This window comes from Amblyraja radiata, chromosome 1, assembly GCF_010909765.2.
Source record: "Amblyraja radiata isolate CabotCenter1 chromosome 1, sAmbRad1.1.pri, whole genome shotgun sequence".
NCBI classification, from domain to species: Eukaryota; Metazoa; Chordata; class Chondrichthyes; order Rajiformes; family Rajidae; genus Amblyraja; species Amblyraja radiata.
Window position 1 is genome coordinate 31800800 of NC_045956.1, and position 23200 is coordinate 31823999.

Below are 23200 nucleotides of genomic sequence, written 5' to 3' on the forward strand. Positions count from 1 at the left end.
AAAGTTATATGATTTTATAATCACTTTAACAACATCTGCTTTATAACATTGTCAACCCTCTTTTATTGCACAATAATAGATTTAAAATAACCTGTTCCTCAGCACAATGACCAAGAAACATATCTTGCACACATTAGTTTGATTTGAGAACTGTGGCGTTCTATTATTGGAAGAAAACTGGATAAACTGCATCAGTCATATATTTGTAGACATAGAGAAATGCAGATGCTGGTTTACAAAAAAGTGCTGGAGTAACTCTGTGGGTCAGGCAGCATCTCTGGGTAACATGGATAGGTGACATTTCAGGTCAAGTCCCTTCTTCAGACAGACTCTAGAGGGGGGAGGGGATGAGGGGGAAATGGGGAGGGCAATTTCTGGCAAATGTTAGATGCCTGACCTGCAGAGTTACTCCAGCAATTTGTGGCCCACTTTGCCCCAAATTATATTGGAGTCTCTTTCCATCCCCCTCACAGCTCGCTCTCTCCTCTTCCAACTATGAAGTCTATAAATTTAAGAGATTATGATTTTGTTCCAAAATGCAAACCATAGATTATATAGTGTAAGTAATTGCTGTTGGCGAGTACAGATCCTTGCTGTACACCACACTCATAGTCTATCATCTTTCTTTCTATCGACAAATTCTCAATCTACCCATCTGCAAGGGTGGCGTATCGGTAGAGCTGCTGCCTTACAGCGCCAGAGATCCCGGTTCGATCCCAACTACGGGTGCTGTCTGTATTGAGTTTATACGTTCTCCCCATGACTTGCATGGGTTTTCACCAAAATCTTTGGTTTCCTCCCACACTCCAAAGACGCACAGTTTTGTAGGTTAGTCGGCTTGGTATAAATGTAAAATTGTCCCTAGTGTGTGTAGGATAGTGCTAGTGCATGGGGTCAGCTGGTCGTTGTGGACGCGGTGGACCGAAGGGCCTGTTTCCATGCTGTATCACTTAACTAACCTAAACCATATTACCTACAATCCATGTTCTTTCATTTTGCACACTAGTCTCCTTTGTAGTTTGGATATCCTGCAGTGACTGACTCACCTTCTACCCAATGTTTTTGCAACATAAGTAGATGGAGCAGTAAACAAACAGTATGGTACGCTTGCCTACATCAGCCAAGGGGATTGAGTACAAGAGTCAGAATCTGTGCGGCAGCTCTGTAAGACCTTATTAGCCTGCATTTGGAGTAATTGTGTGCAGTTCCCGTTGTTCTCTTTGCAGGAAGGATGTGGAGGCCTTGAAGAGGTTGCAGAGAGGTTTTTTACGAAGTTTACCAGAATTCTGCCTGCATTAGGGAGTACTAGCAATAAAGCGAGCATGAACAAACTTGGAAGAGAATGAAGAAGGGTCTTGACCCGAAATATCGCCCATTCCTTCTCCCCAGAGATGCTGCCTCACCTGCTGAGATACTCCAGCATATTGTGTCTACCTTCGATTTAAACCAGCATCTGCAGTTCTTTCTTACACATGGACAAACATGGACTTGTTTTCGCTGGAGCATCAGAGGCTGTAGAGGAGAAGTAATAGAAGTGGGTAAATAATGAGTGGCACGGGTAAATTAGGCAGTCAGAACCTCTGCTCGCCAGGGTGGAGATGTCAAAGAATAGAGCTTGAAGATGGGAGAGTGAAAGTTTAAAGGGTTAAAGGAGATGTGCGAGGCAAACACAGAGAGGGGTGGGTTTCTGGAATTCATTGCCAGGGTTGGTAGCGGAAGCAGAAACAATAATGGTGCTGAAGGGACTTTTAGATCGGCATGGATACGTGAGGAATTAATGAATAAGGATGGTGTGCAGACAGAGGAGATTAGTTTCATTTGCCATTATGTTCGGCACAGACTGATGGGTCTGTTCCTGTGCTGTACCATTTTACATTTCTCCCGACGCCGGAGCTCCATCATCCGGCAAGAGGGCCTGAACACATTGGTCTGGCTGCGGAGGCCACAAATAGGCCCCGACCTCGGGTGATCACAGAGGACTGAACTTTCTAGTGCCTTTCCCCACAGTGGAAAATGTTGATTCTGCTGTGGGGGGACATTCATGTTAAATTCTATAATGTGTCATTTTTCTTTTCTGTTTTTTAAATTTTTCTATGGATGTAGGGAAACCTAATTATTTCTTCTATGTAAAGCACTTTGATTTCAATGCGAGTTGATTTAAACGTGCTATATAAATAACATTACTTACTTACTTACATTCAGTCCTGGCATTTCTCCTGCACAGTATTAATGCTAATTTGTGAAGAAAGGAACTGCAGATGCTGGTTTAAACCAAAGATAGACACAAAAAGTTGGAGTAACTCAGCGGGACAGGCAGTATCTCTGGAGAGAAGGAATGGGTGACGTTTCGAGTCGAGACGCTTCTTCTGAATGGTCGTCACCCATTCCTTCTCCCCTATTAATGCTCACTTGATTTGATCAGTAAATTTGTCGCCTCTAATTCCCTGCTCTTTCCATCACCATTACTGTTGAGGATCCTCATTACTGTTGAGGATCCTGCATACAAAAGCCTCCTACACTGTCAGCTGTACAGATTGTGCAGAATCCCTCTCAAGCTTGGCTCCCTCGCAAATGCATCTCTATTCTGCATCTCCAACGCGGCACATTTGAACCAAGATTTATCAAATATTCTATCCAGATTTACGGGCAAACCTTCAATTCAACTGGTTTCCACAAAGATAATTCACACTCACCTTGAATTTCCCATCAGAGGAGAAAATGCTCACCCACTTGTTGTCATAATCAGCAATAATAATATCACCACTCGGGTGCACAGCTACACCCGTCGGACGCTGGAGTTGGCCAGGAGATCGTCCACGAACACCAAAACGATTTTTAAACTGGCCATCATTTGAGAAAATCTGGAATAAAAGTTTACGAAATCTTGTACAATGCTTTGGCTGGATTCAACACCATGTTGTATTGTATCTAAACAAAATTAAGCATTTAGTTTCTCCAGCATTTTTGTCTACCTTCGATTTTCCAGCATCTGCAGTTCCTTCTTAAACATTTAGTTACTGCAGTTAGTTATATCACAGAATGAAATCAGGATGTGTGACGACCCCTCAAAGATGGACTGTACCAGTGCACCAAAGAAAGCCTATTTATTTCATGCAGTACATTTGCAAATCACTATTCTGGGAAATGTTGTGTTTGCTAACCTGACGTAAACCATCAGACATTAAAGCTAAATCAAGAGTGTGAAGATCAGTTTCAGAAATTGTTTGTAATTTTTAAAAATGTGGAAAAGAACCTGATTTAAATATTGTGTAAGAAAGAACTGCAGATGCTGGTTTAAATCGAAGATCGACACAAAATGCTGGAGTAACTCAGCGGGACAGGCAGCATCTCTGGAGAGAAAGAATGGGTGACGTTTCTGAAGAAGGGTCTTGACCCGAAACGTCACCCATTCCTTCTCTCCAGAGATCCTGCCTGTCCCGCTGAGTTACTCCAGCATTGTCTGATTTAAATATTGTTCGATATATCATTTTTAAGAGTAAGAGTTGTACTTGACATTTGTGTCGAGAAAAACATTGTGTGCCCAGCTAGGAGACATGTTTTAGGAAAACCACCAACCACAACTATTTAGAATCACAATACTTATCTCATTTTATTTATGGCTAGCAATGTAATCTTGAACAAATCCACAAGTGTTTATGTGCCTTAATGCAGAAATCGTTTAACAAACATTTAGACAGGTACATGGATAGGACAGGTTTAGAGGGAGATGGGCCAAACACAAGCAGGTGGGACAAGTCTAGATGGGACATGTTGGCCAGTGGGCAAGTTGGACTGAAGGACCCGTTTCCACGCTGTATCACTTTTTGACTATGATTCTCGTCCACAACAGCAGCGGTACACAAGTCACAAGGTTATGCGTCCTATCAGAATCACAGACAGGTGGGCAGAAGGGGTGGGGTAGCTCTGGTAAGAAATGAAACTCGGTCCTAAGCAAGGGGTGACATAGGATAAGAAGATGTAGAGTCCTTGTGGGAAGAGCTGAGAAACTGCAAGGGTAAAAAGACCCTAATGGGAGTTCTTTACAGGCCCACAAACAGTAGCCAGGATATAGGGTACGTTACATCAGGAGATACATTTGGCATGTAAGAAAGGCAATGTTACGGTGGTAATGGGGATTTCAATATGCAGGGAGACTTGGAAAATCAGGTTGGAACTGGGCCCCAAGAGAGGGAATTTGTGGAGTGCCTCAGAGATGGTTTATTAGTGGAGCTTGTAGTGGAACATACCAGGGAAAAGGCAATTCTGGATTTAGTATTGTGTAATGAACCAGATTTGATAAGGTAAAGGAACTATTAGGTAGCGACCATAATATGATAAGATTCAAACTGCAATTTAAGAGGGGAAAGATGAAATTGGATGTCAGTATTACAGCTAAGCAAAGGGGACTAAAGAGGCATGAGGGAGGACCTGCCAAAAGTTGACTGGAAAGGGACCGTGGCAAAGATGACGGTGGAACAGCAATGGCAGGTGTTTCTGGGAACAATTCCACCAAAGAAGAAAAAAGATTCTAAGGGGAGAACGAGGCGACCGTGGCTGACAAGGAAAGTCAAGGACAGCGTAAAACTAAAAGAGAAGGCATATAATATTGTAAAGATTAGCGGGAAGCCAGAGGATTGTGAAGCTTTTCAAGAACAATAGGAGGTAACTAAAGAGGCAATACGGGAGAAAAGATAAAATACGGAGGTAAGCTAGCCAATAATATAAAAGAGGAAAGCAAGAGTTTCTGCAGATATATAAAGAGCAAGAAAGAGACAAGAGTGGACGTTGGGCCGCTGGAGAATGATGCAGGAGAAGTGATAATGGGGAATAAAGAAATGGCAGAGGAGTTGAATAACTTTTTTGCATCAGTCTTCACAGAAGACACCAGCAACATGCCTGAAATTGAAGAGAGTCAGGGGATGGAAGTTAGTGGAGTGGCTATTACTAAGGAGCTGAAGCTTGGGAAGCTGAAAAGGGCTGAAGGTGGATAACACACCCCAGGGTTCTGAAAGAGGTGGCTTTAGAAATTGTGGAAGCATTAGTAGTGATCTTTCAAGAATCACCAGAGTCAGGAATGGTTCCAAACGATAGGGAATATATTACCTCGCTGTTCAAGAAGGGAGCAAAGCAGAATAGTGGGAACCACAGGCCGGTTAACCTGACTGCATTGGTGGTTAAAATGGTTGAGTCCATTGTAAAGGAAGAGGTTAGGGAGTACCTAGAACAGGGGTTCCCAACCTTTTTCGTCCCGTTTACCCCTGGCAACTTTAATAGCAAATAACAATGTTATTTCACTTATTTATGAACAACTAATGATGAACAGACTAATGATATACCAGAACCAAATACAGTCAGTCAATGAGAAAAAATATATGTACAAATCCAGAATCAACAAATCTACCCCCTGGGTAGGTGAAATTTACTCCAGGTTCGGAACCCTTGACTTAGAAGTTCATAAAATAGGCCAAAGTTAGCATGGCTTTGTGACGGGGAGATCTTGCCTGACGAACCTGTTTGTGTTTTTTTGAAAGAAGTAAATATCAGGACAGATAAAGGAGAGTCAGTGGATGTTGTTCACCTAGATTTTCGTAAAGCCTTTGATATGGTGCCACATATGAGGCTGCTAAGGAAGATGAGAGCCCATGGTATCAAAGGGCAGACACTAGCATGGATAGCTGGTTGGCTGGATGGCAGAAGGCAATAAAGGGGGCTTTCTCTGCTTGGCTGCCAGTGACTAGTGGAGTTCCGCAGGGCTCGGTGCTGGGGCCGCTACTCTTCACGTTGTATATTAATGATTTGGACGAGGGGATTGAAGGCTTTGTGGCAAAGTTTGTGGATGATGCGAAAATAGGTGGAGGGGTAAGTAGTGTAGCGAAAACAGGGACTCTGCAGAAGGACGTGGACAGGTTGGGAGAGTGGGCTGAGACGTGGTGGATGGAATACAGTGTAGCAAAGTGTGGAGTCATGCATTTTGGTAGTAGGAATAAAGGCGGACTATTTTCTAAATGGGGAAAGAATCCAGAAATCAGAGGTGCAAAGGGACTTGGGAGTGCTGGTGCAGGATTTCCAAAAAGTTAATTTGCAAGTCGAATCGGTAGTAAAGAAGGCAAACGCAATGCTATTTGAAGAATACATAAACAGGGATATAGTGCTGAGACTCTATAAGGCGTTGGTCAGGCCGCATTTGGAGTATTGTGAGCAACTTTAGGCCCCCAATCTGAGGAAGGATGTGCTGGCTCTGGAGAGGGTCCAGAGGAGGTTTACGAGAATGATTCCAGGAATGAGTGGGTTAACATATGATGAGCGTTTGACGGCACTGGGCCTCCACCTGCTGGAGTTAAGAAGAATGAGGGGGGGGCACCTCATTGAAACGTACAGAATAATTAAAGGCTTGGATAGAGTAGATGTGGAGAGGATGTTTCCACTAGTGGGAGAGGCTAGGACTTGAGGTCATAGCCTCAGAATTAAAGGACATACTTTTAGGAAGGAGATGAGGAAGAATTTCTTTCGTCAGAGGGTGGTGAATCTGGGTAATTCTTTGCCACAGTAGATATATTTAAAGCAGAGATAGATAGATTCTTGATTAGTACGAGTATCAGGGATTATGGTCAGAAGGCAGGAGAATGGGGTTAGGAGGGAGATATAGATCAGCCATGATTGAATGACAGGGTAGACTTGATGGGCCGAATGGCCTAATTCTGCTCCTATCACTTATGATCTTCAAGGTTGTGCAAGGGTTAAATTCGGTGCGACCCAAGGATCTACTGAATTGTTTCTATATTCAAATAGGACACACGGATAATCTAGATAAATTATAGACTTTAAATCTAATATCCATGGTAAGGAAGATAATGGAAATAAAATCTGACAGGATTAATCTGCATTTGAAAAGGGATTATTAACTGTTTATTAATTTATTAATTTTATTTATATCCTGCCTAATGCATTTTTTTTTAAAATTTCAAATGCAACAATGTTTACTGACAAGGCCATTGCATTTAACATAGTCCTTATGGATGTTGGGAACACTTTTGACAATGTCTCATATGGGAAAGTGGTTCAAAGATTAGTGCCCATGTCACCCAGGGCAAATTGGCAGATTATATCCAAATTTGGCTTCAAAATAGGAAGCAGAGGGTGATTGCGACGTTATTGTTGTGATTGGTAACCTGTGGTCAGCAATATGCAACAAGGATCAATGCTGGGACCCATATCGTACAGTTTATAGATTTAGATGGTAGATCAAGAGGCATGTTAGTTTGTTGGTATGTTTGCCAATGACAAATATTGTGTTGTTGATGGTGATGAAGGTAGTCTTAGGCGACAGCATCCCACTTTCTCCAGCCCCCTCCCCGTGAGGTGGAACAAAAGAGGACCCAGCATGGGAGGGGGGGGGGAAGAGAACAATGGAGGATTTGGCGTGGGGGAACTACTGTGAGGGACAAAGTGGTCAGAGGCTATGGAGAGTGGATTGGGGGGGAGGGGGGGGGGGGGGGGGGGGGGGGGAGGGGGGGTTGACCCGAGTATTGCTAAGCCACAATGTTGGTGGAGATGAGTTTCAAGATACATAGATATCACCATTTCCAAAATCATCATGGACAAATTAAAAAGTGCACAGATTGTACTGGTTTACGGTTCAGTAAATGCTAATAGTACAATGCCAACAAAGATGAAAAAAAGAGAACAGTTTAGTTTATTGTCACGTGCACCGAGATACAGTGAAAAGCTTTTGTTGCATGCTAACCAGTCAGCAGAAAGACAATGCATGATTACAATCGAGCCATTTAGAGTGTATAGATACATGATAAGGAAATAACGGTTTGTGCAAGGTAAAGCCAGCAAAGTCCGATCAAGGATAGTCCGAGGGTCATTAAAGAGTTAAATAGTAATTCAGCACTGCTCTCTGGTGGTAGGATGATTCAGTTGCCTGATAACAGCCAGGACGAAACTGTCCCTGAATATGGAGGTGTGCGTTTTCACACATATACCTTTTGCCTAATGGGAGAAAGGAGGAGTGGCCAGGGTGCGACTCGTCCTTGATTATGCTGCTGACCTTGTCGAGGCAGCATGAGGTATAAATGGAGTCAATAGCAGGGAGGTTCGTTTGTGTGATAGTCAAAATCATCACACAACACAGAACTAAAAGATATGGGCTGAGGAGGGTTGATGGAAGGCTTTAAATGATATCCCGTTACCTGCACACATTGATTGTTACTGTCTGCTATCATGACCTTTCCATTGGTGGATGTTGCCACTCCCTGCAAATTGGTAAATTCCCCTTTATTTCTTCCCTTGGTGCCTGCAAGGAAAAAATAGCAAATAAATCTTATTTGGAATGAACGGCATTAAATGTTATCTTAACTGATTGTCAATATAATTTCCATTGGATAGTTGTGGTGGTAAAATTCAAATGTGAGAAGAGTATTATTAATGACTCCACAGCTGTAATTTCATACAAAATCCATAAAGAAACCTTAAACTCTTCCCATTTTTTTCTAATGCAGGATTGGAAATGTATTCTTAACTAGTCTAAGTGGGACCTGTTGGGTCACAGTCTGGTCCCCCCCCAACCCAACCCATTCCCCAACGCAATATTCCACCACTCTGGGGAGGGGGTGTGGGGGAGGGTGGTGTGGGGGAGGGGTTGTAGTTGACGGGGGTGGGGGGGGATCTTCAAAACCTTCATAACTTTTGAATTATTTCACCGATCGGAACAAAACTTATTTGACGCAGCAGAGAATGGCAAGTAAGGTGGCGAAAAATCGTAGTGCTATGGGGGATCGTTTTTGCGCAAATTCAATTACAACGCAGACAGGGAGGTCAAGATAAGAGTTTTAGTAATATATAGATTATCTGTAGATAATCTAACAATCTAACAAGATTGCACATGGACAGGATAGTTTTAGAGGGATTTCAGGTGTTGAGCAATACGAAGCAAGGAGAAAAGAACGCAGTGGGCAATTAGAAAGGCCAAAAGGTGTTACAAAATGGCTTTGTGTCTTCTCTAGCCACGGGCAAGATCATGGAGGATGGGAGAGTAGCCCATGTTGCTCATTTGTATAAGAAAGATAAACATAGAATAGGCGGGTAAGCCTCATGTCGGTGGCAGGGACGATATTGGAGAGGATTATTCCTGATAGGATTTACTCCCATTTAGAAGAAAATGGGTTAATTAAGGACAGCCAGTATGGCTTTATACAAGGACTCAATAACTTGATTGACATTTTGGAGGAGAAGACAAGGGTGATAAATGAGGCACTGGAAGCTGTCCACATGGATTTTAATTGATAAAGTCCTCCATGGTAGGCTGATCCAGCAGGTTGTGCATGGAATTAACAGTGACTTGGTCATTTGGATTTATAACTGGTTTACTGCTAGAAGGCAGGATTGTGATGGAAGGACAATATTCAGGCGGGAGGGCTATGACCAGTGGCGTTCTGCAGGGATCTGTGCTGGGGCTTTAGTTTAGATTAGTTTAGAGATACAACATGGAAACAGGCCCTTTGGCCTACTGAGCCGACATCGACCAGCGATCCCAAACACTAGTTCTACCCCACTCACTAGAGATATTTGATAGAAGCCAATATACCTACAAACCTGCACATCTTTGGAATGTGGTCTCCTAATTTGAGGAAGGACATCCTTTTGATTGAGGCAGTGCAGCGTAGGTTCACGAGATTGATCCCTGGGATGGCGGGACTGTCATATGAGGAAAGATTGAAAAGACTAGGCTTGTATTCACTGGAGTTTAGAAGGATGAACGGGTATCTTATAGAAACATATAAAATTATAAAAGGACTGGACAAGCTAGATGCAGGAAAAATGTTCCCAATGTTGGGCGAGTCCAGAACCAGGGGCCACAGTCTTAGAATAAAGGGGAGGTCATTTAAGACTCATGAGAAAAAAACGTTTTCACCAAAAGTTGTGAATTTATGGAATTCCCTGCCACAGAGGGCAGTGGAGGCCAAGTCACTGGATGGATTTAAGAGAGAGTTAGATAGAGCTCTCGAGGCTAGTGGAGTCAAGGGATATGGGGAGAAGGCAAGCATGGGTTATTGATAGGGGACGATCAGCCATGATCACAATGAATGGCAGTGCTGGCTCGAAGGGCCGAATGGCCTCCTCCTGCACCTATTTTCTATGTTTGTAGAGTTTCTTAGGAGACTAGAGACTATGTTTGTAGAGTCTCTTAGGATTTTCCTTTACTTTGCTTGCCATATCCATTTTGTGTCATCTCTTTGCCCTCCTGAATGCCTTTTCATGTGTGCTCCTGCACTTCTCATATCTCTGATCCCACCTCACTTAATCTGACACATGCCTCCTTTTTCCTGACCAATGTCTCAGCATCCCTCGCTAACCAATATTCCCTAAACGTGCTTGTTTTGCCCTTCACCTGCACAGGAACGTGCTGCCCCTATGCTCTTGCTATCTCACTTTTGCAAGCTTCCCACTTGCTAGTTGTCCATTTACCTGCAAGAAGGCTCTCTCACTTAACCTCTGCAAATGCTTCCAAAATCCTTGCAGCAAATTTAGTACCTTAGCTTGGGGGCCACCGCCGTGGAGAACCTAACTACTTTGAAATGATAGAATTATGGCCAATTGTCCCAAAGTTCTCCCCAGAAACATTTCATCGTTCTCCAAAATGAAGTCTAGTGTTATGCCCTTTATATATTGGTTAAGAAAGCTTTCTTGGACACATTTACAAATTCCATCACACCCAAGCCATTTACACTATCAAAGACCCAATCAATATTAGGGAATTTGAAGTCTTTTACTAATTGTACCCTATTCTTTTTACAGCTCTCTGCAATCTCCCTACACATCTGCTCTTCCAATTCCTACTGATTATTGGGAGATGCCGCCACTGTAGTTGACCTTATTAAAGAATGATGAGATGGATTACAGAAAGGAGTTTGAGATCCTTGTAACTCGGTAGTTACATACCGTTAGCGAGTCTTCCCGAGTACCTGCCGTTAGCGCTAAGAGACGTCCCCGAGCTCCGACGTATGCGCTAAGTTCATTCTCCGTGCTTACCACGAGTTTGATTTTTTTTAAACTCAGGAGAGTTCTTGGAATGAACTTGTACCGTGGGACAGGGCTTTAAGGTGAGTGTTGGAGGGAAGTTGTAGGAGGAAGAGGAAGGGAAAGGGATTCAAATGAAATTTACGTACCAATTCTAAAGATTAAGTCATCTTCTATTGGATTCTCTTTTCTTTTGCCAGTGCTATACATACTTGCTGGTCGTTTCACAGCCTTCTGTTTCACATGCCCGCTGCCAGGGGATTTCACACGTCGTTTGACACCATCAGACGTCGGAGAAAGATCAGTGGGTTTGATCACGCGCAACTTAAATGGACTACCCTTAATATGCTGATCATAAAGTCTGAGAGTAAGGGTGAAGTCACCCTCTTTCTGTTCTTTCTGAATGGTATACAGAAAGTCATAGGTTCCATTCTTATTGTCGAGTATCTCCCCATCGACCACGCGCCCATCGGGAGATGCGATCTCAGCACAAAGACAAGCACTTCCAGTCTTCACAAGTTCTCCATCCTTGTCCTTTGTGGTGACAGTAACAGATGTAGGGTGGCCAATCACACACTGTCTCAGCCCATCACCGGTTGCAACAGTCTCGTAGGCCACGGCGTTTGTGGTTATTATGGTGCCCAGATTGTGTATGGATTTTTTAAGCCCTTCAGTCTCCACCACAAATTCCAGCTGATCATTTTCTTGGGGTTGCAAAGGAAACTCCTGACAAGCTAGTTCATTCAACCGGTCCCCCATTTGTTTCTTTACTAATAAAACTTCAGTTTCCGTCCCGTGGTTTAGGGCTTGTTCCGTGAAGTCGCAGCTACTCTTGATGCTTTCCTGACCCTGCATCAATGCATCCAGCTGTGCTTGGAGAACCTGCAACAAGAATTCAACGTCTATTACACATAATTTACATTTCTTCCAACATGGCCGTCAACAAACAAAACACATGGGCGTTTTAAAATCATACATGTCCTTGAAATCGTACAATAATCTTGAAAAGATGCAATAATTAAGATGCCCGTCGACAAGTTGCAGACATGTTTTCATGCAAATGTAAATTCTACTGTCTTGGACAAGGGAAGCGATATTACTAAAAGGGAGATCTAAAGCTTTTACCCTTGAGAATCTTGACGAAAGCAAGAGGAACAGTTTAGTTTAAAGAGTGGAATGGCGAAGATGCCGGAGGTGGAGCCACGAGAAATGGGATTCAAGGCAAATGGAGATGGGGTTAAAGGAACAGAGTTGAGAGAGGTTGAAACATTGGGAGGAGTACCATGGCTCGAGAAGTTAGCAAAAATGCGATAACCAGAATGTGGTGATAGGAGGATAGAGATGTGGATAAACCGATGAATGTCCCGACCAAAAATATTGCCTTTCCATCCCTTCCACAGATGCTGCCTGACCTGCTAAATTACTCCGGCACTTTGGGTTTTGCTGGACGGTTAATGAGCTTCTACTCTCTTGGTAATTAGAGAATAGACTGCCATTGATGGATCTATTTAGGATATTCAAGAGGCATTTGGAGGAATGGCAAGGCATCACTGCCCATCCGGAGTACCCTAATGGGAGAGGCAGTGGACCTCATTGCATCCCAGGATTTCCGTCCTTTCCACATCCAGCTTTCTACTGGAAGAACACACCAACACGATTTCCAGCAGGTTGGTGGGCAGCTGTGAAGAGTAGCTTTCCATAAGCTCTGTGGTCGTGTACACCAGTGTTTACACTGCAGAACGACACTGGTTAGCATGCATCAGAAGCTTTTCACTGTACCTCGGTACACGTGACAATAAACTAAACTCAAACTCAGATATTAAACTGTCGTGGGAAACGGTTGTTTTTTTTTTACATTGGGTGAGAGTGAACAGTTTATGTTCCTCATAAATTGATGCAGGGAACAAAGATTAGACCATGAAAAAGTAGTACCCAGGGGTGGTAAGAATCCGAAAGAATGGCAGAATTAAAAACTCCCATCATGTACAGATATATATTTGAACAGCTATTAACTGCAGGTTTATGCATGGTGACGTAAAGCGGAATTAGGTCAGGGAACTCAATCTGAAATAAACATTTTGAGCCAAATAGCCTTCTTCTGTGTCATAGATTTTCAGTGATTCTTTCAATAGACAATAGACAATAGGTGCAGTAGGCCATTCGGCCCTTCAAGCCAGCACCGCCATTCAATGTAATCATGGCTGATCATCCCCAATCAGTACCCTGTTCCTGCCTTCTCCCCATATCCCCTGACTCTGCTATTTTTAAGATCCCTATCTAGCTCTCTCTTGAAAGCATCCAGAGAACCTTCCTCCACTGCCCTCTGAGGCAGAGAATTCCACAGACTCACCACTCTCTGTGAGAAAAAGTGTTTCCTCGTCTCCGTTCTAAATGGCTTACTCCTTATTCTTAAACTGTGGCCCCTGGTTCTGGACTCCCCCAACATCGGGAACATGTTTCTTGCCTCTAGCGTGTCCAAGCCCTTAACAATCTTATATTTCACTGAGATCCCCTCTCATCCTTCTAAACTCCAGAGTGTACAAGCCCAGCTGCTCCATTCTCTCAGCATATGACAGTCCCGCCATCCCGGGAATTAACCTTGTAAACCTACGCTGCAACTCCCTCAATAGCAAGAATGTCCTTCCTCAAATTCGGGGATCAAAACTGCACACAATACTCCAGGTGTGGTCTCACTGGTGCTCTGTACTGTACTGCAGAAGGACTTCTTTGCTCCTATATTCGATTCATCTTGTTATAAAGGCCAACATGCCATTCGCTTTCTTCACTGCCTGCTGTACCTGCATGCTTACTTTCATAGACTGATGTACAAGGACCCCCAGATCCAGTTGTACTTTCACTTTCCCCTTTCGTTCAAACATTGGGTTGGTATTTCAATTTAATTGTTTGGCATTAGTAGTAACATTCGACAAGAAGAGAAAAATTCCATGGGTCATCGAACAGCGATGTGTGAAGTCTGATTCAGCAGAAAGAACATTGTAAAACGGCAGTTATAAAGGTATCTGACCAAGTACGTACAGAAATCCTTGAAATTTGTAGGTATAGCAATATTACATGTACAGGTGCACAACCTTTTATCCGAAAGCCTTGGGACCAGACACTTTTCGTAATTCAGAATTTGTCGGTCTTTGGAATGGAATTTTTTTAGCGTAGATTTTAATGGCTGGCTCACTGGTAGAGTGCTCGGCTCGTATCCGCAAGGTCGCGAGTTTGCGCCTTGATCCCGGCAGTTACTCGGTCGCGAGTTTGTCTTCAATGTCGTTTTTTCTTGCAGAATAAATGTCTGTATCAAATGCAGTGTGTTGAATGAATTCCTGAATTTGTAAATGTGCCCGCAGCATTGAATCACCTCTCGCACTCATGTCACCTTAGCGGGGCTACATGCCCTTAGGCGGCCTAGCTCGGGGATTCTTGAATCCCCGAGCTAGGTCGCGAGTTTGCGCCTCGATCCTGGCAGTTACTCGGTCGCGAGTTTGAGTCATCAATGTAGTTTTTTCTTGCAGAATAAATGTTTGTATGAAATGCAGTGTAGGAGAGGTGTACTGACTGTGTGGGCAGAACTTTGGAAGTGATTGCCCACCAGTCTAAAGAGCCGCTGTGTCTCCCTGTCCCTGGGATAGCAGGGGGGCGATCAAACAGCACAATACCCCCCTCCCCCTCCAACTCCAGAGGAATCCGCTCCCCGATGGGCCGCTACGGCGACAAGTGGCAGTTTGCCCACAGCCCGAGCTGCGCCCCCTCATCCGCCACCCCAAGAACAAGACGTACCTTGCACACCATCAGCTTCTGCCCCTACGTGTTCCTCTGGAGTTGGAGCGGGGCTGGGCTGGAGTTGCTGCTGGCTGTGGGTCTCTGGGATCTCCGTGCTTGCAGTGGGCCTGGGAGTCGGTGTCCCGTTGGTCCTGACGTCTCCGGCCACCCCGCTGGACTGGAGCTGAGACTGGGAACTGTAGCGCCCTTGCCCCCTCCCTCTGCAACTGCAAACAACCCCACTCTCCTGCAAGGGCAGTACAGTTCCCGGAGGACGGCAGGTGGCCAGAGACGTCAGGACCAACAGGAACCCGCTCCCCGATGGGCCCCTACGACGCCCCGAGCTGCGCCCCGTCATCCGCAATCCAGGTTCCTCTGTAGTTGGAGTGGGGCTGGGCTGCTGTTGGCTGTGGGTCTCTGGGATCTCCGTGCTTGCGGTGGGCCTGGTGGTCGATGTCCAATTGGTCCTGACGTCTCCGGTGACTAGCACGGTCCTTCATCGCAGACGTGAAGACAGTGCAAAGCCCCCGCGCCGGTGCAATGGGCGGGGAGCTGGAGAGGGGAGGGAAGGGGTCACACACATGGCCGGGAAGCAGAGGGGTGTAGGTGAGGGTGGTGACAGATGTGGCCAACAATGAGTGGAGAAAGACAGAAACGCCGACGTGCAAAGGAGACCTACAACAGTGCATGATCTCTCTCCCGTGGCAGGTGACTGTCGCTGGGAAACTAAAGGGAGCGACTGCCTGCCCGCTGAGTTAAAGAGTTCCCACGGTAGACTCACGATACATAGGCGGCCTAGCTCGGGGATTCTTGAATCCCCCGAATAAATAATAAAGACGAGATAAACGTTAAGTAAAACTTTAAACATAAACTGGCTCAAACAAAGCTAAACACATGAAAAAATAGTTACATGCAGTAAAAGCACAAAACAACTATTTTGAGGATCCTGGAGAAACATCAATGTCGTCATCGTTGTTATGGTGACCATCATCTTCGTCCTTCACATCGTGACCATCGTTCTCGGGCTTAAAGACTTCCTCCAGTGTCATCTGTCTCATTAACAGAGGTTTCTGTCTAAGCAGTCTCTCTTTGATTGAATAAACTGCCATAATCTCATGGGCACTGATAAATGTACGTTGTTCCATGCCACCAATTAACTGATCACACAGTTTTACCATATCATCTATGGGCATTTTTTCACCTGGGTTCACAATGTCATCATCCTCATCACTACCTATACTATCCTCATGCTTATTGTTATCTAACACCATTTCAGCAATTTCTCCATCACTCAAGGAATGCACAACAGGTGCGTCATTGTCAACATTCAGCACTTCTTCGATATCAGCTGACTCTAACGTTTTTACATTTTCTGTTGCAACACTTTTGGCATAAGCAATGAGGTCTGATATCATCTTCTTCTCGTCAGTGACACGGAATCCTTCAAAGTCTTCATCTGCAGGCACATTTCCATCGAACATTGTTGCAGGCCAAAGTTTGTGCCATGCATTTTTTAATGTTGATTTAGATACATCTTTCCAAGCATTAACAAGTGCATAAATGGCATCCTTAAGAGTGAACTCTTTCAGGAAGACTTTGATATCTACGCCTCTGTTGACTGCAGCAAGCATGCAGTTCAGAAAAAAGTCTTTATACTTTGCCTTCAGTGAGCGCAAAATTCCTTGGTCACAAGGCTGTATTAAAGATGTCACATTGGGGGGGAAGATAAATGCCAAAAACATTATTTTTCACAAGAACTTCAGCAGGGGGATGTGCGGAACAGTTGTCTAGGAGCAATACAATTTTGCAGTTTTCTACCAGTCCAGCTTCTCTACAATGAGCTCGTGCAGCTGGTACGAAATGGTTATTGAACCAATTGGTAAACATTTCTCTGGTTACCCATGCATTCTTGTTTGCATAATAATGCACAGGTAGATTTGTTACACCTTTAAAACATCTTGGACGTTGGCTTTTTCCAAGCACTGCCAACTTTAACATGTGTGTGCTTGCAGCATTTACACACCCAAGAACAGTCACCCTGTCCTTAGCGTCCTTGAAACCTGATGGTGCTCTTTCATCAGCCGTTGTTAATGTTTTTCTAGGGACGTAGCGCCAGTAGAGAGCTGTTTCATCAGCATTGTATATTTGCTCCGGACTAAGCTTTTCATCAGATACCATCTTGGCAAATTCATCAATGTAACGTTCAGCTGCATCATAATCAGCAGAAGCTTTTTCACCACAGATTTTCAGATATTTTATACCATGACGCTTCTTAAATTTCTGCAGCCAACCTTCTGAATATTCACACTCGCCTCCAATGTTCAGTTCTACATGGTATTTTCTAGCTTGTTTAATTACCAACAAACCAGTCAGTGGCATACGCTCACTTCTTCGTTGTCGAACCCACTCCATCAGCACACGGTCAAGATCTTCGTTTTTGGCCCTATGGAGCGTTTTCCTATATTTCATTAGTTTATGGTCATCACTTTCACTGTAAAACTTCAACAACTTATGTTTCTGTTTCTTTAGGTCGTGTATGGTGGTAGTTCCCACACCATAATCTTCAGTAAGACGGCGCACAGATACACCACGATCAAGCTGCTGCAATAACTCTACTTTCTGTGCTATCGATAATGACTTACGCTTCCTTTTCTGCTTCTCACTGTTATCCATAGGAGAATCTGCAGCTCTTTCTGACATTTTCACACTCTTATATCCGTGTGCAGCAGAGGCGACGTGCGTTTGGCGCCAAACGTGAGCTATGGCGTGCCATGTTTAGCGCCAAACGTGAGCTTTGGTGTGCAGACGACATCCTGGAAAAAATGTCCGGTTTCTTCCAGGTAGGCGATATACCCTCCCGCGCAATGTACCCTCACCGTCTCTTTTATGAATGGGGATTTAGTTCCCCTTTCTTCGAGGACCGACCGGAGGTTCCGCTGTCACCTCTGCGGGCCGCCCTCGGTGAACGCTCATTCAACTTTGTCTTGGGATTCCTACTCTCCCGCGCAATGTACCCTCACCGTCTCTTTTATGAATGGGGATTTAGTTCCCCTTTCTTCGAGGACCGACCGGAGGTTCCGCTGTCACCTCTGCGGGCCGCCCTCGGTGAACGCTCATTCAACTTTGTCTTGGGATTCCTACTCTCCCGCGCAATGTACCCTCACCGTCTCTTTTATGAATGGGGATTTAGTTCCCCTTTCTTCGAGGACCGACCGGAGGTTCCGCTGTCACCTCTGCGGGCCGCCCTCGGTGAACGCTCATTCAACTTTGTCTTGGGATTCCTACTCTCCCGCGCAATGTACCCTCACCGTCTCTTTTATGAATGAGGATTTAGTTCCCCTTTCTTCGAGGACCGACCGGAGGTTCCGCTGTCACCTCTGCGGGCCGCCCTCGGTGAACGTTTTCAAGGACCTTTTTTCAAGGACCGAAAAAATGGCCGCTATTCGGAGGTTTTCGTTATTTGGATCGTCGGATAAAAGGTTGTGCACCTGTACTGTGCAATAACTGGTCACTTTAATTTCATTATTATTATAATGCACAATGACACTTTCAATGCCTTATAACTGTATCTTTGAACTGTTGGCAGACCAGGATAAATAAAGTTGTATCGTGCAGTAAACGGGTGAATAAAGCACTGGGATCCTGACATCCATAAATAAAGGCAAAATAAATAAATAGTTATGTTAAACCTGAACAACCAGCAATGGAGGAATCTATTACAAACCCACTGACTCCCATGGCTATCTAGACTACTCTTCTTCCCACCCTGCTTCCTGTAAGGACTCCATCCCCTACTGCCAATTCCTCCGTCTAAGCCGCATCTGCACCCAGGATGAGGTGTTCCACACCAGGGCATCGGAGATTTCCTCATTCTTTAGGGAGCAGGGGTTCCCCTCTTCGACTATAGATGAGGTTCTCACCAGGGTCTCCTCTATATCCCGTAGCTCTGCTCTCACTCCCCACCCCCCTGCTCGTAACAAGGGCAGTCACCTTCCACCAGCCCCCACCAGCCGTCACATACAACATATAATCCCCCAACATTTTCGCCACCTCCAACGAGATTCCACCACTGTCCACATCTTCCCATCTCCTCCCCTTTCTGCTTTCTGCGGAGACCGTTCCCTCCGTAACTCCCTGGTCAATTTGTCCCTTCCCACCCAAACCACCCCCTCCCTTGGTACTTTCCCTTGCAACAGCAGGAAATGCTACACTTGTCACTTTACCTTCCCCCTCGACTCCATCCAAGGACCCAAGCAGTCTTTCCAGGTGCGGCAGAGGTTCACCTGCACATCCTCCAACCTCATCTATTGTATCCGCTGTTCCAGGTGTCAACGTCTCTACATCGGCGAGACCAAGCGCAAGCTTGGCAATCGCTTTGCCCAACACCTCCACTCAGTTCGCAATAACCAACCTGATCTCCCGGTGGCTCAGCACTTCAACTCCTCCTCCCATTCCGAATCTGACCTTTCTGTCCTGGGCCTCCTCCATTGTCAGAGTGAGGCCCAGCGTAAATTGGAGGAACAGCACCTCATATTTCACTTAGATAGTTTACACCCCAGCAGTATGAACATTGACCTCCAATTTCAGGTAGTCCCTGCTTTCTCCCTCCTTCCCCTCCCCTCCCCAGCTCTCCCACAGTCTACTGTCTCCGCCTCTTCCTTTCTTTTTCCCGCCCCCCCTCCCCCCGACATCAGTCTAAAGAAGGGTCTCAACCCGAAACGTCACCTATTCCTTCTGTCTAGAGATGCTGACACACCCGCTGAGTTAACAGCATGGCAACGGAGGCGTTTGCCTGACCGTAGCAGCTGGAACAATCTGTTGCTGGGTGGTTGAGATGTGGGAGGAAACCAAAGCACCCAGAGGAAACTCATGTCACAGGGAATATGTGCAAACTCCACACAGTCAACTTTCTCCGTGGTAAACACAGATGAGAAATATTTATTTAACAATTCACCATCCTGTGGCTCCATACTGCACATAGAATGCCAGATTGATCCTTAAATGACTGATCAAACACAATCAGTAGCCCGTTCCTGCCTTCTCCCCATATTGCCTGACTCCGCCATCTTTGAGAGCCCTATCTAGCTCTCTTGAAATAATCCAGAGAACCGGCCTCCGCCTCTGAGGCAGAGAATTCCACAGACTCACAACCCTCTGTGTGAAAAAGTGTTTCCTCATCTCCGTTCCAAATGGCTCACCCATTATTCTTAAACTGTGACTGCATTTTAACTGGTTCAGGACTCCCCCAACATCGGGAACATGTTTCCTGCTCTAGCGTGTCCTTAATAATCTTATATGTTTCAATAAGATATCCTCTCATCCTTCTAAATTCCAGAGTGTACAAGCCCTGCCGCTCCATTCTCTCAGCATATGAGTCTCACCATCCTGGGAATTAACCTGGTGAACCTACGCTGCACTCCCTCAATAGCAAGAATGTTCTTCCTCAAATTCGGAGACCAAAACTGCACATAATACTCCAGGTGTGGTCTCACTGGGGCCCTGTACAAACCGTGGCACCCGGAGATAGCACACGCAGGTCAGGGGAGAACGTACAAACTGCACCCGTACTCAGGATGGAACCCGGGTCTCTGGCGCTGTGAGGCAGCATCTCTACCGCAGCACCACTGTCCCGCCCCTCCTACATTTCCCTGTTCTACTCCTACATCATATGATTAAAGGGTGGGTGGGATGATATCCCATAAAGTGGGGGGGGGGGGGGGGGGGGGGCGCGCGGTTAAGATCCCATACAGAGTGAGGGGAGGAGGACGGGGGGTGGGGGGGGGGTAGTGAGATACCAAAGAGGGGAGGGAGGGAGATTCCATGAAGGGGAGTGAGGCGAACACACAGAGGAGGTTGGGTAATGTCGTAGAGGGATGGGAGGTCCCATGGAGGACGGAGGGAGGTCCCAGAATGGGAGGGGGACAGATCCTGATCTGGCCCCAGAGATTTATCTACCTTCGTATATTCGGCAACCCCTCAACAGTGCACTATCCTCGACATTCCAATTCATTTTTTGCCCCTTTTGCTTTAATATACTTAAAATCTCTGGATTCTCCCTAAACTATTTTCCAGAGCTATCTCCTACCCCCTTTTTCCCCCTCCTGTCTTCCTTCTTACCATGGAGTAACTCGCGGGACAGGCAGCATCTCTGGAGAGAAGGAATGGGTGACGTTTCTGGTCAAGACCCTTCTTCAAACTGAGAATCTGGGGAGAGGGATTCTAGAGATATGGAAGGGTAAGGTGTGAAAACGACAGATCAAAGCCGACGCTGATCAAGGAAATGCAGAAGTCATTGTTGGCTGAGGGGAAGTGGACAACGAAGCATCCAATCAGTATAATTAATCATGAGGGCAGTGAAACCTGTCGGAGAACTAGGGTGGGGGAGGGGCGGTACAGAGAGGGAAAGCAAGGGTTGCTTAGAGAAATCAATATTCATACCGCTGGGTTGTACGCTGCCTTCCTATGCTCCTCAATTTCCCCCAAGGATTCTAGCTAGTTCTACCTGACCCAGGCATTCCTCTTTTTCCTGACCAGCGCCTGATTTCTCAAATCGTCCATGGTTGATTGCTGCTAGCTACCTTTCCTGTCATTCTCACATTTAAGAGTGAGCTGCAAATTCTTTAGTGTCTGCACTTCAATTACTGGTCATCTCTCTGAAATATTTTCTTTTAACATTGTGAGTCAAGGTTAATCAAAGTGCTTTCTTTGGCGGCATACATTAAACGAGTACTCCAGCAAAGATCAGCAATAGGTTTCCTGCTGGGAGGCAGAGCAGAGTAACAGAGGCACAGTGGTTGCTCTGCTGCCTCACCGCGCCAGAGACCACGGTTCGATGCTGACTACCGGCACTGTCTGTGCATGGTTTGGATGTTCTCCCTGTGACCGTGTTCTTTTTCTTCAAGTGATACAGATTCCTCCAACAGTCCAAAGACTTGTAGGTTTATAAGTTAATTGGCTTCTGTAAATTACCCCCCGACTGTGTTGGACATAACCATATAACAATTACAGCACGGAAACAGGCCATCTCGGCCCTTCTAGTCCGTGCCGAACACTTATTCTCCCCTAGTCCCACCTACCTGCACTCAGACCATAACCCCCCATTCCTTTCCCGTCCATATAACTATCCAATTTATTTTTAAATGATAATATCAAACCTGCCTCCACCACCTCCACTGGAAGCTCATTCCACACAGCTACCACTCTCTGAGTAAAGAAGTGCCCCCTCATGTTACCCCTAAACATCTGTCCCTTAATTCTCAAGTCATGTCCTCTTGTTTGAATCTTCCCTACTCTGTGGGAAAAGCTTATCCACGTCAACTCTGTCTATCCCTCTCATCATTTTAAAGACTATCAAGTCCTCCCTTAACCTTCTGCGCTCCAAAGAATAAAGACCTAACTTGTTCAACCTTTCTCTGTAACTTAATTGCTGAAACCCAGGCAACATTCCAGTAAATCTCCTCTGTACTCTCTCTATTTTGTTGACATCCTTCCTATAATTAGGCGACCAAAATTGTACACCATACTCCAGAATTGGCCTCACCAATGCCTTGTACAATTTTAACATTACATCCCAACTTCTATACTCAATGCTCTGATTTATAAAGGCCAGCACACCAAAAGCTTTATTTACCACCCTGTCTACATGAGATTCCACCTTCAGGGAACTGTGCACAGTTATTCCTAGATCCCTCTGTTCAACTGCATTCCTCAATTCACTACCATTTACCATGTACGTCCTATTTTGATTTGTCCTGCCAAGATGTAGCACCTTACACTTATCAGCATTAAACTCCATCTGCCATCTTTCAACCCACTCTTCCAAATGGCCTAAATCTCTCTGTAGACTTTGAAAATCTACTTCATTATCCACAACACCACCTATATTAGTATCGTCTGCATACTTACTAATCCAATTTACCACACCATCATCCAGATCATTGATGTACATGACAAACAACAGTGGACCCAACACAGATCCCTGTGACACCCCACTAGTCACTGGCCTCCAACCTGACAAACAGCCATCCACCATTACTCTCTGGCATCTCCCATTCAGCCACTGTTGAATCCATCTTGCTACTCCACCATTAATACCCAACAATTGAACCTTCTTAACCAACCTTCCTTGAGGAACCTTGTCAAAGGCCTTACTGAAGTCCATATACACAACATCCACTGCTTTACCCTCATCAATTTCCCGAGTAACCTCTTCAAAAAATTCAAGAAGATTAGTCAAACATGACCTTCCAGGCACAAATCCATGTTGACTGTTCCTAATCAGACCCTGTTTATCCAGATGCTTATATATATTATCTCTAAGCACCCTTTCCATTAATTTGCCCACCACTGACGTCAAACTAACAGGTCTATAATTGCTAGGTTTACTCTTAGAATCCTTTTTAAACAATGG

The 23200-nt window shown here is 45.1% G+C and overlaps 1 protein-coding gene across 8 annotated transcripts in view; it reads right to left on the reverse strand.

Moving 5' to 3' along the window:
- The window catches only part of trim2 (tripartite motif containing 2), a 131113-nt gene that overhangs the window by 21952 nt on the left and 85961 nt on the right, over nucleotides 1-23200 (reverse strand). For all 8 annotated transcript variants that reach the window (XM_033019898.1, XM_033019831.1, XM_033019848.1 and 5 more), the window contains 3 exons: nucleotides 11172-11904; nucleotides 8196-8299; nucleotides 2694-2861 (listed from right to left, as the gene is read on the reverse strand). In XM_033019898.1, the coding sequence (XP_032875789.1) occupies nucleotides 2694-2861; nucleotides 8196-8299; nucleotides 11172-11904 (1005 nt within the window). The remainder of the gene's footprint in view (nucleotides 1-2693; nucleotides 2862-8195; nucleotides 8300-11171; nucleotides 11905-23200) is intronic.